The 15,587-nt window shown below is 43.9% G+C and overlaps 1 protein-coding gene across 2 annotated transcripts in view; it reads left to right on the top strand.

Annotated features, from left to right (window-relative positions):
- Positions 1-15,587, top strand: part of LOC134352591 (mitogen-activated protein kinase-binding protein 1-like) — a 158,397-nt gene that overhangs the window by 49,133 nt on the left and 93,677 nt on the right. For both annotated transcript variants that reach the window (XR_010019413.1, XM_063059866.1), the window contains exons 6-9: positions 6,199-6,336; positions 7,113-7,295; positions 7,383-7,543; positions 7,634-7,823. Coding sequence is in view for 1 of the 2 variants with exons in the window: in XM_063059866.1 (XP_062915936.1) it covers positions 6,199-6,336; positions 7,113-7,295; positions 7,383-7,543; positions 7,634-7,823 (672 nt within the window). In the remaining variant the exon portion in view is untranslated. The remainder of the gene's footprint in view (positions 1-6,198; positions 6,337-7,112; positions 7,296-7,382; positions 7,544-7,633; positions 7,824-15,587) is intronic.

Consider the following 15,587-nt stretch of genomic DNA (forward strand, 5'->3'; position numbering starts at 1 on the left):
AGTACTAAAATGTATGTAGGAGGAAGCATCGGAAAGGAAGAAAGTATAGTACTTAGGAAATTTCTAACTTGTAAATATCTAAAAAAATGTATTCTTGATAAGTTATATTTATTAGATAATTGTTCAAAAGACATAAGGGAACCATCTAAAAATAAATCCAAAAACCGTGAAATACCCTTAGTCTTCCAAATTTGAAAAGCACGATCCGTAAAAGAGGGAGGAAAAAATATGTTACCTAAGATAGGAATCGCTAACCCAAATTGATTAAGATCAAAAAACTTTCTGAATTGAAACCAAATACGTAAGGTATATTTAACTATCGGGTTAGACACCTGTTTAAGGCGTTTCAAATCAAAAGGAAGAGAGGAACCTAAAATAGAGCCAAGTGTATAACCTTGAACAGATTGTAATTCCAATGCTACCCATTTAGGAATGGATAGTATATCCTGGTCAAGTAACCAGAATTTCATATGTGGAATATTAATTGCTCAATAATAAAATCTAAAATTAGGTAATGCTAAGCCTCCATCTTTCTTAGCTTTCTGTAAATGTATTTTACCCAGTCTCGGGTTTTATTTTGCCAAATAAATGTAGAAATTTTAGAGTCGACTTCGTCAAAAAAAGATTTTGGAACAAAGATTGGTAATGCTTGAAATATATATAAAAATTTTGGCAAAAAAACATCTTAACTGCATTAATACGACCAATCAAAGTTAAATATAAAGGAAACCATTTAGATGAAAGTTGAATAATATGGTCTATTAATGGTAAAAAGTTAATCTTAAATAAATCTTTGTATTTACAAGTAATTTTAATCCCAAGATATGAAAAATAATTATTAATCAATTTAAATGGAAAGTTATGATATAAGGGAAGTTGTTTATTAATCGGAAAAAGTTCACTCTTACTAAGATTTAATTTATAACCAGAAAAGAAACTAAATTGTGCTAATAACTCTAAAACAGCCAGGATGGATTTTTGGGGGTTAGAAATATATAAAAGTAAGTCATCAGCATAGAGTGATATTTTATGGGACTTTAAGCCCCGAGTTATCCCAGTAATATTTGGAGATTCTCGAATGGCAATTGCAAGAGGTTCTAATGCAATATCAAATAATAAAGGACTAAGAGGACAACCTTGTCGAGTACCTCGAAAAAGAGGGAAAAAAGGTGAACTTAAAGAGTTAGTACGGACCGAGGCCACCGGAGAATGATATAACAGTTTAATCCAGGATATAAATTTCGAACTAAAATTAAACATTTCAAGCACCTTAAATAAATAAGGCCATTCTACTCTATCAAAAGCTTTCTCAGCATCTAAAGAGATAACACACTCAGGAACATTTTGTGAGGGAGTATAAACAATATTTAACAGTGTGCGAATATTATAAAAAGAGTAACGACCTTTAATAAAACCCGTTTGGTCTTCCGAAATAATAGAAGGAAGTACTTTTTCTAACCTATTTGCTAATAACTTAGAAAAAACTTTAGAATCAACATTTAATAAAGATATTGGCCTATAAGATGCACATTGAGCAGGATCTTTATCCTTCTTTAATATTAGAGAGATTGACGCTCTATTGAAAGATTCGGGAAGTTTACCAAGTTTTAATGAAGCCTTAAAAACCCTACAGAACCAAGGGATTAATGAAGGTGCAAAACATTTATAAAATTCTACGGTAAACCCATCAGGGCCAGGAGCTTTCCCCAAATTCATAGAGAAAATAACATTCTTAATCTCATCCGTGGTAATGGGAGTATCTAACATAGAAGACATATCCTGCGAAATCTCAGGGAAATCTAGATTATCTAAAAAATCATTCATATATTTAGAATCTTGAGGAGACTCTGATTGATATAAGGAAGAATAAAAATCACAGAAGGTTTGATTAATCCCCACATGATCAAGTATCAATCGGTCATTTTGATTATAAATCTGATTAATTTGAGATTTAGCATAATTAAACTTCAGTTGATTAGCCAACAGTTTGCCAATTTTGTCACTGTGTACATAAAATTCACTTCTTGTTTTCTTTATTTGGTTTACAATCGAGGACGAAAGTAATAAACTGTGTTCCATTTGAAGTTCAGTTCTTTGTTTATATAACTCCTCAGAAGGAGCTATAACATATTTCTTATCAATTTCCTTAATCTTGTCCACAATTACCAACTCCTCCTGCTTCAACTTCTTCCTCAAAGCAGCAGAATACGAGATAATCTGACCACGAATATAAGCTTTAAAAGTATCCCAAAGAATGTTCACAGAAATATCCTCTGTATAGTTAATTGTAAAAAAAAGATCAATCTGTTCATTCATAAAGTTAACAAAGTCCGAGTCCTGAAGCAACAGCGAATTAAAACGCCATTGTCTATTATTTTGTATATTGGCCAGAATTTTAATAGAAAGCTCAAGTGGAGCATGATCCGAAATGGTTATAGAGTCATAATCACATTTAATCACTGAAGAAATAAGACGAGAATCAATAAAGAAATAATCAATTCTTGAATAGGAATGGTGAACATGTGAAAAAAAGGAAAAATCTTTTTCCTGAGGATGCAAAAAACGCCAAATGTCCGTCGACCCAGAATCAGAAAGGAATGAATTAATCAAAGTTGCAGATTTATTAGGTAAGGTCCGTAGAGGAGCCGAACGGTCCAAAGCTGGAGATAAACAGGTATTAAGATCTCCACCCCAGATCAATGAAAACTCATTCAAATTCGGGAACTGATTAAATAATGATTTATAAAATTCCGGACAGTCCATATTAGGAGCATAGACATTAACCAAAACTACCTTTTTATTAAATAATAGACCACTAACCAATAGAAATCTACCATTCGGATCAGAAATAATATCATGTTGTATAAAAGTAACTGAGCAGTCTATAAAAATAGAGACGCCTCGAATCTTAGCATTGGAGTTCGAATGAAACTGTTGTTCCTTCCAGAATTTAAAAAAACGTAGTCTGTCCCCCCTCCGCACATGGGTCTCTTGTAAAAATAAAATTTGTGCTTTAAGTCTCCGGAACACTTTAAAAACTTTTTTCCTTTTAATAGGATGATTAAGACCATTAGTATTCCAGGAGACAAAATTAATAATAGACTCCATAAACCCTAAAGTCAACCCACAACAAGGAGGATTGACGATAGGCTTGACCCACGAACCCGGAAAGGGAACAGAACATACAAGAGATACCGGGAAGAAGAATGCAACCGATACTTCAATAATGTACATAGCCCAAGAAGAAAGAAACTAAAACGTGAAGCCCCACCCCCCACCCTGTGGCCCCAAGGCTAAATCTAACACAGACCAGCCCGAAAGAAGCAAGCACTAAAACTACCCCCATGACTTCCGGTATACGCTCCCTAAAAAAAGTGTAAATATAAAAAAGATCAGCTGATTATAAAACAGTAAAAGAGTAGAAAAAAAGATAACTCAATTAAAAGCACCTTTCTTAAACAACATTAACTATTCTCCAAGCCTCTGGCACCTTACCATGGTTAAGGATGTTTTAACTATATTTACTAGGATCTAGCCTTCCACAGAGTCTGAGGGAACATGCTGTCAGGCCCTGGGGATTTATCCACCCTAATTTGCCTCGACAGCAAACTCCTCCTCCTCCTGAAATCTGAAAGGAGTCCATGACCTCGCTGCTCCATTGCCTGTCATCTATAGACAATTTCCATCAATACAGATGCAAAAAAACAATTTAAGATATTCCTCTATCTCTTTTGGCTCCTCACATAGATTACCACTCTGATCTTTCAGAGGACCATTTTTGTCCCTTGCTATCCTTTTGCTCTTAATATATCTGTAGAAGCCGTTAGGCTCCTAGAGCAACCTCATGTTTTGTTTTAGCCCTCTTGATTTCCTGAAGTGTTCTCTTGCGTTTCTTGTATTCCTCAAGTACCTCATTTGTTCCTGTCTACCTATACCTGCTATGCACCTTTCTTTTTCTTAACCAGGGCCTCAATATCTCTCGAAAACCAAGGTCTCCTAAGCCTGTTATTCTTGCCTTTTATGCAGAGAGGAACATACAAACCCTGTACTCTCAACTTCATTTTGAAGGCCTCCCATTTACCAAGTACACCTTTGCTAGAAAACAGTCTGTACCAATCCATACTTGCCAGATCCTTTCTGATAACATCAAAATTGAAATGGCCTTTCTCCAGTTTAGAACCTGAACCCAAGGAGCAGCCTTATGCTTATCCTTATCCATAATTGAAGCTAATGGCATTAAAAGTTTCCCTACACAAGCTTCTGTCACATGCCCTGCCTCATTCCATAATACGAGATCTAGTATCATACTCTGTAATTGGGACATTTTTTTCCCCCATCCTTTGACCTTTCCTACCCACCTGCTTCACCTTCTACCTTTCAGCTATCCTCCTCCTTCCACCCCTCAGCTCAACTTTTTATTCTGGTGTCTTTCCCCTTCTCAGTCCTGAAGAAGGGTCTCAGCCTGAAACGTCAACTATTTATTCATTTCTAAAGATGCTGCCTGACTTGCTGAGTTCCTCCAGCATTTTGTGTTGTCTTGTACATGCTACCTTGGAGTATGTTTCTACATCGGGTATCCCACCTTTTTTATGCAATAGAGCCTTACCATTAACCGAGAGGTCTGTGGACCCCAAGTTGGAAACCCCTGTTTTTCATGAAAGTAGTATTCTGCTCATACCTGCTGTCACATTTATCACCAGAACAGAAACCTCAAATGAGTAAAGGATACAACTATAAATCACTGTATGACTAGAAGAGTGGGAGGAGATTTGACAGAGGTATATAAAATTAGAGGGTTATAGATAGGGTAAATACAAGCAGGCTTTTCCCACTGAGGTTGAATAGGCCTACAACCAGAGGTCATGGGTTAAGAGTGACAGGTGTAAAATTTAAGGGGAACATGGTGCATGCGAGCTCTATTTCAACATTTAGGAGAAGTTTGGATAGGTACATGGATGGCAGGGGTATGGAGGGCTATGGTCTTGGTGCAGGTCAATGGAAGTAGGCAGTTTAAATGATTTCAGTATGGTCTAGATGGGCCAAAGGGCCTGTTTCTATGCTGTACTTTTCTATGGCTATATACTGATTAAGGAAATTTCCCTAAAAGCGTTTGACAAGCTCTATCCCATCTAGTCCTTTTACGATATGGGAGTCGCAGTCAATGTGTAGAAAGTTGCAATCACCTAGTATTACAACTTTGTTTATTGCAACAATCTGCAACTTCTCTACAAATTTGCTCCTCTAAATCCCACAGACTATTGGGTGGTCTGCAATATAATCCCATTAACGTGGTCATACCCTTATTCCTATGCTCTACAATGACGTAATGCTCTACAATGGTGTGTGTTTTTTTTTAAAATGTTTCAGAACCCCTGGTCTAAAGGAAGTTCAAGAGAATGATCCCAGCAATGAAAGGGTTAATGTATGAGAAGTGTTTAATGGCTGTGGGCCTGAACTTGCTGGAGTTCAGAAGAACATTAAACCCTACCAAATATTGAAAGGGCTAGATAATGGATGTGGAGAGGATGTTTCAAATGGAAGATTCTTGAACCAGAGGGTACAGCCTCAGAATACAAGTTCATCCGTTTAGAAAAGATGAGGACTTTCTTTAGCCGGAGGGTGGTGAATTCTGTGGAGGCCAAGTCATTGAGTATAGTTAATGCAGAAATTGTTGGATTCTTGACTGGTACAGGGAGAAGGCACAAGAATGAAGTTGAGAAGGATAATAAACCAGCCATGATGGAGCAGAATAAATGGCTGAATGGCCTAATTCTGCTCCTATATTTTATGGTGTTATTCTAAGGGTTAAAATCCAAGGGGAATAACATCTGGAATGAAAACCAACAGATCTTCATTCTAGTTTGAATTCCAAATGTAGTAATGCAAGTGGTACCTAGCAGCCAGTAGTAATGAAATTTAAGAAAATTCATTTGTATCTTGCTATCCCCTCATGATCTATATTGCATTATGTAACTCCTACCCAGGGAGCCAACTTCATCCAAGATCCACTTCCACTCTGCTCAAACAAAAACACCAGTCTACTTCTGAATTCCCATACTTTTTATCTTTTGAAATATTATAGGCCTTATTTTACCTTCTCCTCCAAAATGATATTGTAGTAAAAAATTATCCTAAGCTAACATGGTAAAGAGTTTAGTTTTGTACATTGGTACTTACAGAAATACTTTCGTTTGACAGAAAAACTCCATTGTAGCATCTAATAAAGTTTCCAGTAAGGTCTCAGCTGTTTCGTTCTCTGAAGACAGCAGTTACTTTGTCACAGCTGGCAACCGACATGTTAAGTTCTGGTACTTAAACGACTCCAAAACCTGCAAGGTAATTTATTCTTATTGTCTATGAGCATCTTCTAACTGTAACCTGCCTAGAAATGCTCATCACTTTAATGAAAGTTGCTTTGGACTTGACAATTATGCAGTTATGAGATAAGTAGTTTTATTTCAAGATCCTGTGTTTTTATCTTTTATAAGCATTGTTCTGCTGTAATGCGGATGAGTATTTTATGATGAGTTATAGTTCAGTTTGTGCGCTATTTTCTTTCTTGGATTTTGTTTGAAGTTACGTAAGCCATGAAATTCAATGTCTTGTGTATTTTGTTTGTAGCCACAAAAAATCTACAGATGTTTGATTCCTGCTTGATTCATGACTCGGACAGTTTTGATAGAATGTAAGACGAGGCTAACTATTAATGGCAGTCACATCATTTGACTTTTCTTTGCCCAAGGTCAGCTGTTAGAAACTGGTGTTGGGGCTAATCACTTGGAGGTTTGATTCCACATCGCAATGAAGATGTGATGCCTGCCATAGTTGTTTCCTTTATAGAACCATAACATTTAAAATGTCTACCAAACTGAAATGAATTTAAATATTATACAATTTCTAGTTTGGATCTTAAATCATTTGCATATCAATGTGATTAAGTATCCGGCATAGCCAAGAAATTTTGTTTTGTAGAATGACGTGGAGATGAAATTTTATGATAAACTAATTGTTTTTAGCCTAGATTTTGGGCAATCTGAATGGTAGTATCCTTGTGTAACTTGTCATTCTTTCACTCACTGCTAATCTGAATACTTGTATGTTTTCCTATCCAGGCAAATATTACTGTTCCCTTAATAGGGCGATCTGGATTGCTGGGTGAGCTCCACAATAATTTTTTCTCTGGAGTGGCATGTGGTAAGGGGAAGATGGCAAGAAGTACGTTTTGCATCACCAGTTCTGGTCTCCTTTGCCAGTTCAATGGGAAAAGAGTGCTTGATAAATGGTTGGATTTGAAGGTATGCTGATCTCTGCTTTCTCTAATACAAATGAATAAGTAAAATTCCCTTTTGGTAAATTAAGTACGTTTTCTTTGTACCCTTTAGACCTCTGCAGCAAACTGTATCTCCGCAACCCAGGACTTCATCTTTTGTGGTTGTTCCAATGGAACACTGAAGTTATTTAACTCTTTAAATCTCCGCTTTATTACCAATCTGCCGAAACCACACTATCTGGGAGTGAATGTGGCAGCAGGAATTGAACCAAGGTAAAAATAAATGTTACACTAAGTTTTTATTTTAAAGTCTAATACAAGATGTAAAATGCAAAGTTACTAACTTTTGGTGTGTTTCCACAGCCGTTTATTCAATAAGAAGACAGATGCCGTGTATCCTGACATCGTTGGTGTGGCTTTTGACCCTTCCAATCAATGGTTGTCATGTGTATACAGTGATCATAGTCTCTATGTGTGGGACACGAAAGACATTAAGAAAATTGGGAAGGTTTACTCTGCGTTGTATCATAGTTCCAGCATATGGAATGTAGAGGTACGATGTTACTTTGTACACAATGTCTTGTTCATTTCTCTTGAACAGGATTGCCATTGATGTGTGTTGGCATTTTTAGTAAATGTGTAAAATGATCCTGTTTTACGGTTTTAGAACATAGAACAGTTCGCACAGTACAGGCCCTTCATCTGACGGTGTACTAACCATTTAACTATTCAAAGATCAATCTAATGCTTCCCTCCTGCATAATCCTTTTTTCTTTCATCTTGTGCCTATCCAAGAGTCTCTTTTATGTCTCTAATGCACCTGCCTATTCCACCACCCTTGGCAGTTACCCCTAAACATTCCCTCCCCATACAATTTCAATCGCCTTAAAATTGTGCCTTGCATATTAGTCATTTCCAACATGGGGCTGTCCATTCTATCAATGCCTCTTAGCATTTTATACATCTCTGTCAAGTTGCATGTCATCCTCTTTCACTCCAAAGATAAGTCCTACCTCACTCAACCTTTCCTCATAAGCCATGCTCTTTAATCTAGGCTGTGTCCTAGTCAATCTCCTCTGCACCTTCTCTAAAGATTCCATGTCCTTCCTATAATGAGGCAACCAGAACTGACCACAACACTCCCAAGTATGGTGTAACCAGGGTTTTGTAGAATTGCAACATTGCCTTGAGACTCCTGATCAATGAAGGTGAACACACCAACTTGCCAACCTATCAATCCTGCCAATTAACCCTGTATTCTGCCTTCAAGTTCGACCTTCTAAAGTGTAACACTTCATACTTTTTCCAATTGTGCGCCACTGCCACTTTTCAATCTAGCTCTGCATCTAATTAATGTCCTGCTGTAACCGATGACAACATTCTACACTATCCATAACACTGCCAACTTTTGTGACATCTGCAAACTTAATAACCCACCATTCCACATCCTTAGCTAAATAATTTATAAAACTCTCCAAGGGCAGGGATCCCAAAACGGATCCCTGTGGAACACCACTGACCTCTAGGAAGAATACATTCCATCTACTGTCACCCTCTGCCTTTTGTGGGCAAGCCGATTTTAATACGACATAGCCAAGTTTTCCTGTAAGACATGTTTCCTGACATCTTGAATAAGTTTACCATGGGAAGCCTTGACAAAACCTTACTAAAATCCATATACATCACATCCACTGCTTGACGCCGGCCCCCTAGGCCTGAGTCGACATAGTAGTAGTAGCTCTACATTCATCAATTTGTTTTGCTACTTCCTTAAATTCAGTTTGGTTCCTGTGTCACAATCTGCCCCTCACAAAGCTGTGCTGACTAAACCTAATCAGGCTATGCTTCTCCAAATGCTTATAAATCTTCACCTGTCTATAATTCCCTGGATTATCCCCATTACCTTTCTTGAACAAAGGATTAAAGTTTACCATTCTCCAATCTTCTGGTACTACTATAGCCAGTGAGGATGCAAAGATCCTTGTGAACAATCTCTTCCATCACTGCATAAAGTAACCTGGGGTATATCTCATCCAGCTCCAGAGACCTATTTATTGTAATCCTTTTCAAAATCATCAACATGTTCTGGCATATTAACCTGTTCTACACTGACCTCACATTTGTCGAGGTTCCTCTCACTAGTGAATGCTGAAGCAAATTTCTATAATTACTTATTTACTTATTTTACTTAGCATTGCAATTCTTAGTGCGCCCTTTGAGCCATGCCATCCAAGCAATCCCACAACCCCAATTTTACCCTAACCTAATCATGAAGCAGCTTACGATGACCAATTAATGTAACTGGAGCACCCAAGGGAAACCCTTGCATTCCATGAGGAGGCTCCTTACAGCAGAGCGGAGGACTTTAACACTGGAACAACTCAAGCTGTAGTAGCATTGTGCCAACTGCTACTCTACCATGGTGCCCAGGACCTCTCTTCCTCTGACCCAAAGAATGTTTCCTCTTTTACCCCTGATCCTCACTCATTCTAGTCACATTGTTTCAGTGACTTAGATAATGGAATTCAAGGCTTTGTGGCAAAGTTTGCAGATGATAACAAAGATAGATGGAGGGGTAGGTAGTGCTGAGGAAGCAATACAATAGCAGCAAGACCGGGTCAAATTGGAAGAAAAGGTAAAAAAGTGACAGATGCAATACAGTGTTTGGAAATGTAAGATGATGTAGCGATGTGCTACACACAGCGCTAGAATAACCACACGGAGTCGGTGAGTTAGAGTTGCGATGAAGGAGATTTATTCAAACTTCGCGACCCGCTTTAAAGCCTTCCCGTTCCCGCCCTCCCTGGGCGGGACTACTGTGGGGAATGCATATTCCCAGACCCTTTCCGCGCGGGATTTTCCCCCTGCTGGTGAAGATGGCCTGGCGCCCTTTTTGCTGCCGGCCCTCTGCCTGTGCGCGCTGTTTCGTGAGCCGGTTCGTGGGTGCCAGAAAGTGGGTCGCCACATAACCCCCCCCCCCCCCCCCCAGAACCGGCGATACCTCCCCCAATGTCCACAGTCTGGATCGTCTCTGTTTGGGAGGTCTGCCCCTGCGCCGCGGTGCCTGAGCCTGGACCGGTTGCGCCAAGTCCACATGGGCCGGTTTGAGTCGGTCCACCGTGAAAACCTCCTCTCTCCCCCCAATGTCCAGCACAAACGTGGACCCGTTGTTCCTGATCACCTTAAACGGCCCCTCGTAGGGCCGCTGTAGCGGTGCCCGGTGTCCGCCCCGTCGTACAAAAAGAAACTTACAGTTCTGCAGGTCTTTGGGTACGCAGGTCGGGCTCTGTCCGTGCTGTGAACTGGGTATGGGGGCCAGGTTACCGAGCCTCTCCCGTAGTCTGTCCAGGACTGCTGTGGGTTCTTCCTCTTGCCCCCTTGGGGCTGGTATGAACTCTCCTGGGACGACCAGGGGCGCGCCGTACACCAACTCGGCCGACGAGGTGTGTAGATCCTCTTTGGGCGCCGTGCGGATTCCGAGCAGGACCCAGGGAAGTTCGTCCACCCAGTTAGGCCCCTCCAGTCGGGCCATGAGAGCCGATTTCCGGTGACGGTGGAAGCACTCCACTAGTCCGTTCGACTGTGGGTGGTAGGCAGTTGTGTGGTGTAGCTGTGTTCCTAAAAGTCTGGCCATAGCCGACCACAGGCTGGAGGTGAACTGGGCGCCTCTGTCGGAGGTAATGTGGGCCGGTACCCCAAAGCGTGCTACCCAGGTTGCGATCAGTGCTCGGGCGCAGGATTCGGAGGTGGTGTCGCTGAGCGGGACTGCCTCTGGCCATCTGGTGAACCGGTCTATCATAGTTAGGAGGTACCGCGCTCCTCGTGACACTGGCAGGGGCCCCACGATATCCACATGGATGTGGTCGAACCTCCGGCAGGTGGGTTCGAACCGCTGCGGTGGAGCCTTGGTGTGCCGCTGCACCTTGGCCGTTTGGCACTGCATACACGTTTTGGCCCATTCACTGACCTGTTTACGAAGTCCATGCCACACGAACCTGTTGGAGACCAGCCGGACAGTTGTCCTGATGGAGGGGTGCGCTAAGTTGTGAATGGATTCGAACACCCGCCAGCGCCAGACTGCTGGGACGACGGGGCGGGGTTGGCCAGTAGCTACGTCACATAGTAGGGTCCTCTCACCTGGGCCTACGGGGAGGTCTTGGAGCTGCAAACCGGAGACTGCAGTCCTGTAACTGGGGATCTCAGCGTCTGCCTGCTGTGCCTCTGCCAGCGCTGCATAGTCCACCCCCTGGGACAGGGCCTGTATGGTAGGTCTGGAAAGTGCGTCTGCCACGACATTGTTCTTTCCAGAGACATGCCGGATGTCCGTCGTGTACTCAGAGATGTAGGACAGATGTCGCTGCTGGCGGGACGACCAGGGGTCGGACACCTTAGTGAACGCAAAGGTAAGCGGTTTGTGGTCTGTGAACGCGGTGAAGGGCCTACCTTCTAAGAAGTACCTGAAATGCCGGATTGCCAGGTATAGTGCCAATAGCTCCCGGTCGAAAACACTGTATGTGAGTTCGGGTGGTCGTAGGTGTTTGCTGAAGAACGCCAGGGGTTGCCAGCGACCCTCGATGAGTTGTTCCAGCACTCCACCGACTGCTGTGTTGGATGCGTCCACCGTGAGGGCAGTAGGAACGTCCGTTCTGGGGTGCACTAGCATCGCGGCGTTTGCCAAGGCTTCTTTGGTTTTAACGAAAGCGGTTGCGGCCTCTTCGTTCCAGGTAATGTCCTTGCCCTTACCCGACATTAGAGTGAACAAGGGGCGCATGGTTCAGGCTGCTGAGGGGAGGAAACGGTGGTAGAAATTCACCATGCCCACGAATTCCTGCAAGCCTTTGATTGTGTTGGGTTGGGGGAAGTGGCGGACCGCGTCTACCTTGGCGGGCAGCGGGGTTGCCCCGTCTTTAGTAATCCTGTGGCCCAGGAAGTCGATGGTGTCGAGTCCGAACTGGCATTTGGCTGGATTGATTGTAAGGCCGAATTCACTCAGGCGGGAGTAGAGCTGGCGGAGGTGGGACAGATGCTCCTGCCGACTACTGCTGGCTATGAGGATGTCGTCCAAATAGATGAATGCGAAGTCCAGGTCGCGTCCCACCGCGTCCATTAGCCGCTGGAAAGTCTGTGTGGCATTCTTTAGACCAAACGGCATTCGGAGGAATTCAAAAAGTCCGAACGGGGTGATAAGTGCTGTTTTGGGGATGTCGTCCGGATGTACAGGGATTTGATGGTATCCCCGGACGAGGTCTACCTTGGAAAAGATCCTTGCGCCGTGTAGGTTTGCTGCGAAGTCTTGAATGTGCGGCACAGGGTAGCGGTCTGGCGTTGTAGCCTCGTTCAGTCTGCGGTAGTCACCGCATGGTCTCCAGCCCCCCGTTGCCTTGGGCACCATGTGAAGGGGGGAGGCCCATGGGCTGTCGGACCGTCGTATGATCCCTAATTCCTCCATCTTCTTGAACTCCTCCTTCGCCAGTCGGAGCTTGTCCGGGGGAAGCCTTTGAGCACGGGCGTGGAGGGGTGGTCCCTGGGTCGGGATGTGGTGCTGTACTCCGTGTCTGGGCATGGCTGCCGTGAACTGCGGTGTCAGTACTGATGGGAAATCCTCCAGGACCCTGGTGAATTCATCGTCGGACAGCGTGATGGAGTCCAGGTGTGGGGCTGGCAACTGTGCTTCACCCAGGGAGAATGTTTGAAAAGTCTTGGCGTGGACTAATCGCTTCCCTTGCAAGTCGACCAGCAGGCTGTGGGCTCGTAGAAAATCTGCCCCCAGCAGTGGTTGGGCCACGGCGGCCAGTGTGAAGTCCCACGTGAACCGGCTGGAGCTGAACTGTAGCCTCACCGTGCGGGTGCCGTAGGTTCGTATTGTGCTGCCATTAGTGGCCCTCAGGGTGGGGTCCCGGTTCTCTGTTGCGGGTGTCGTAACTCGTTGGAGGTAAGACGCTGATCTCCGCTCCGGTGTCGACCAAAAAGCGGTGTCCCGACTGCTTGTCCCAGACGTACAGGAGGCTGTCCTGATGGCCAGCCGCCGTAGCCATCAGCGGCGGCTGGCCCTGGCGTTTCCCGGGAATTTGCAGGGCGGTCTGCAGCGTCGGGCCTCCGTGCCCCACCGCTGGTGGTAGAAACACCATTGTTCGTTGGGCTCGCGGCTTGGTGATCTGTGCGACGGATGCCCCTCTCTCTTTCCTGGCATTCCACAGCACATCTGCTCGGGCCACCACCTCCCGGGGTTTGCTGAAATCTGCGTCGGACAGCAGCAGGCATATGTCCTCGGGCAGTTGCTCTAGGAACGCCTGCTCAAACATGAGGCAGGGTTTGTGTCCTTCAGCCAGGGCCAGCATCTCGTTCATTAATGCTGACGGCGGCCTGTCTCCCAAACCATCCAGGTGCATTAAGCGGCGTGCTCGTTCGCGCCGTGAGAGTCCGAAAGTCCTTATGAGCAGGGCTTTGAATGCTGTGTATTTGCCGTCCTCCGGGGGCGACTGTATAAACTCCTCAACTTGTGCAGCAGTCTCCTGGTTGAGGGAGCTCAGCACATAGTAGTAGCGAGTGGACTCCGAGGTTATCTGCCGAATGTGGAATTGTGCTTCTGCTTGTTCGAACCATAAATGGGGTCGCAGCGTCCAGAAGCTTGGCAGTTTTAACGAAACTGCGTGAACAGATGCAGCATCGGTCATCTCTGGTCCAAATATCGTTTGGGCCGTCGGGGTCACCAATTGTAGCGATGTGCTACACACAGCGCTAGAATAACCACACGGAGTCGGTGAGTTAGAGTTGCGATGAAAGAGATTTATTCAAACTTCGCGGCCCGCTTTAAAGCCTTCCCGTTCCCGCCCTCCCTGGGTGGGACTACTGTGGGGAATGCATATTCCCAGACCCTTTCCGCACGGGATTTTCCCCCTGCTGGTGAAGATGGCCTGGCGCCCTTTTTGCTGCCGGCCCTCTGCCTGCGCGCGCTGTTTCGTGAGCCGGTTCGTGGGTGCCAGAAAGTGGGTCGCCACAATGATGTATTTTGGTAAAAGGAGCAATAGTGTAAACTATTATCTAACTGGGGAGAAGGTTCAAACATCTGAGATGCAGAGGGAATTGGGAGTCCTCATGCAAGACTCCCAGAATGTTAATTCACAGGTTGAGTCTGTGATAAAGAAGGCAAATGCAATGTTGACATTTATTTCAAGAAGAATAGAATATAAAAGCAAGAAGATAATGCTGGCCTTTATAAGACACTTCAGGCCACACTTAGAGTATTGTCAACAGGTTTGTGCCCAATATCTCAAAGGATGTATTGTCATTGAAGAGAGTCCAGAGGAGGTTCGTGGCGATGATTCTGGGAATGAAGGGGTTAACATATGAGAAGCGATTGGCAGCCTGTACTCACTGGAGTTTAGAAGAATGTGGGGAGGCTCTCACTGAACCCTACTGATTGTTGAAAGGATTAGATGTGGTGGATGTGGAGAGAATGTTTCCTCTGATGGGGGTATCCAGAGCTAGATGGCACAGCCTCAAACTTGAGGGGTGACCTTTTAGAACAGAGGTAAGGAGGAATTTTTTTTTTAGCCAGAGTAGTAAATCTGTGCAATACTGTGCCACAGACTGTGGTGGAGGCCAAGTCCATGTTTATATTTAAGACGGAAGTTGATTATTTCCTCATCAATCAGCGCAGCAAATGATACGGCGAGAAGGCAAGTATATGGGGTTGAGTAGGATCCGGGATCAGCCTTGATGGAATGATGAGGATCCGGGATCAGCCATCATGGAATGGTGAAGCAAACTTGATGGGCTGAAGGGCCTGATTTTGCTCCTATGTCTTGTAGTCATCCTAGTCTTTTTCACATACATGTAGAACACCATGGGGGTTTTCCATAGAACCATAGAACATTACAGCCCTTGGCTGTGCCAAACCATTTTTCTGCCTAATTCCACTGACCTGCACCTAGACCATATCCCTCCATACACCTCTCATCCATGTACCTGTCCAAGTTTTTCTTAAATGTTAGAAGTGAGCCCGCATTTACCACTTCATCTGGCAGCTTATTCCACACTCCTACCACTCTCTGTGAAGAAGCTCCCCCCCCCATGTTCCTTTTAAACTTTTCCCCTTTCACCCTTAACCCATGTCCTAGAACCATAGAAACTACAGCACAGAAACAGGCCTTTTGGCTCTTCTTGGCTGTGCCGAACCATTTTCTGCCTAGTCCCACTGACCTGCACAGAGACCATATCTCTCCATACACCTCCCATCCATGTATCTGTCCAATTTATTCTTAAATGTTAAAAAAGAACCCGCATTTACCACCTCGTCTGGCAGCTCATTCCATAC

Source organism: Mobula hypostoma, chromosome 10 (genome assembly GCF_963921235.1).
Source record: "Mobula hypostoma chromosome 10, sMobHyp1.1, whole genome shotgun sequence".
Classification (NCBI taxonomy): Eukaryota; Metazoa; Chordata; class Chondrichthyes; order Myliobatiformes; family Myliobatidae; genus Mobula; species Mobula hypostoma.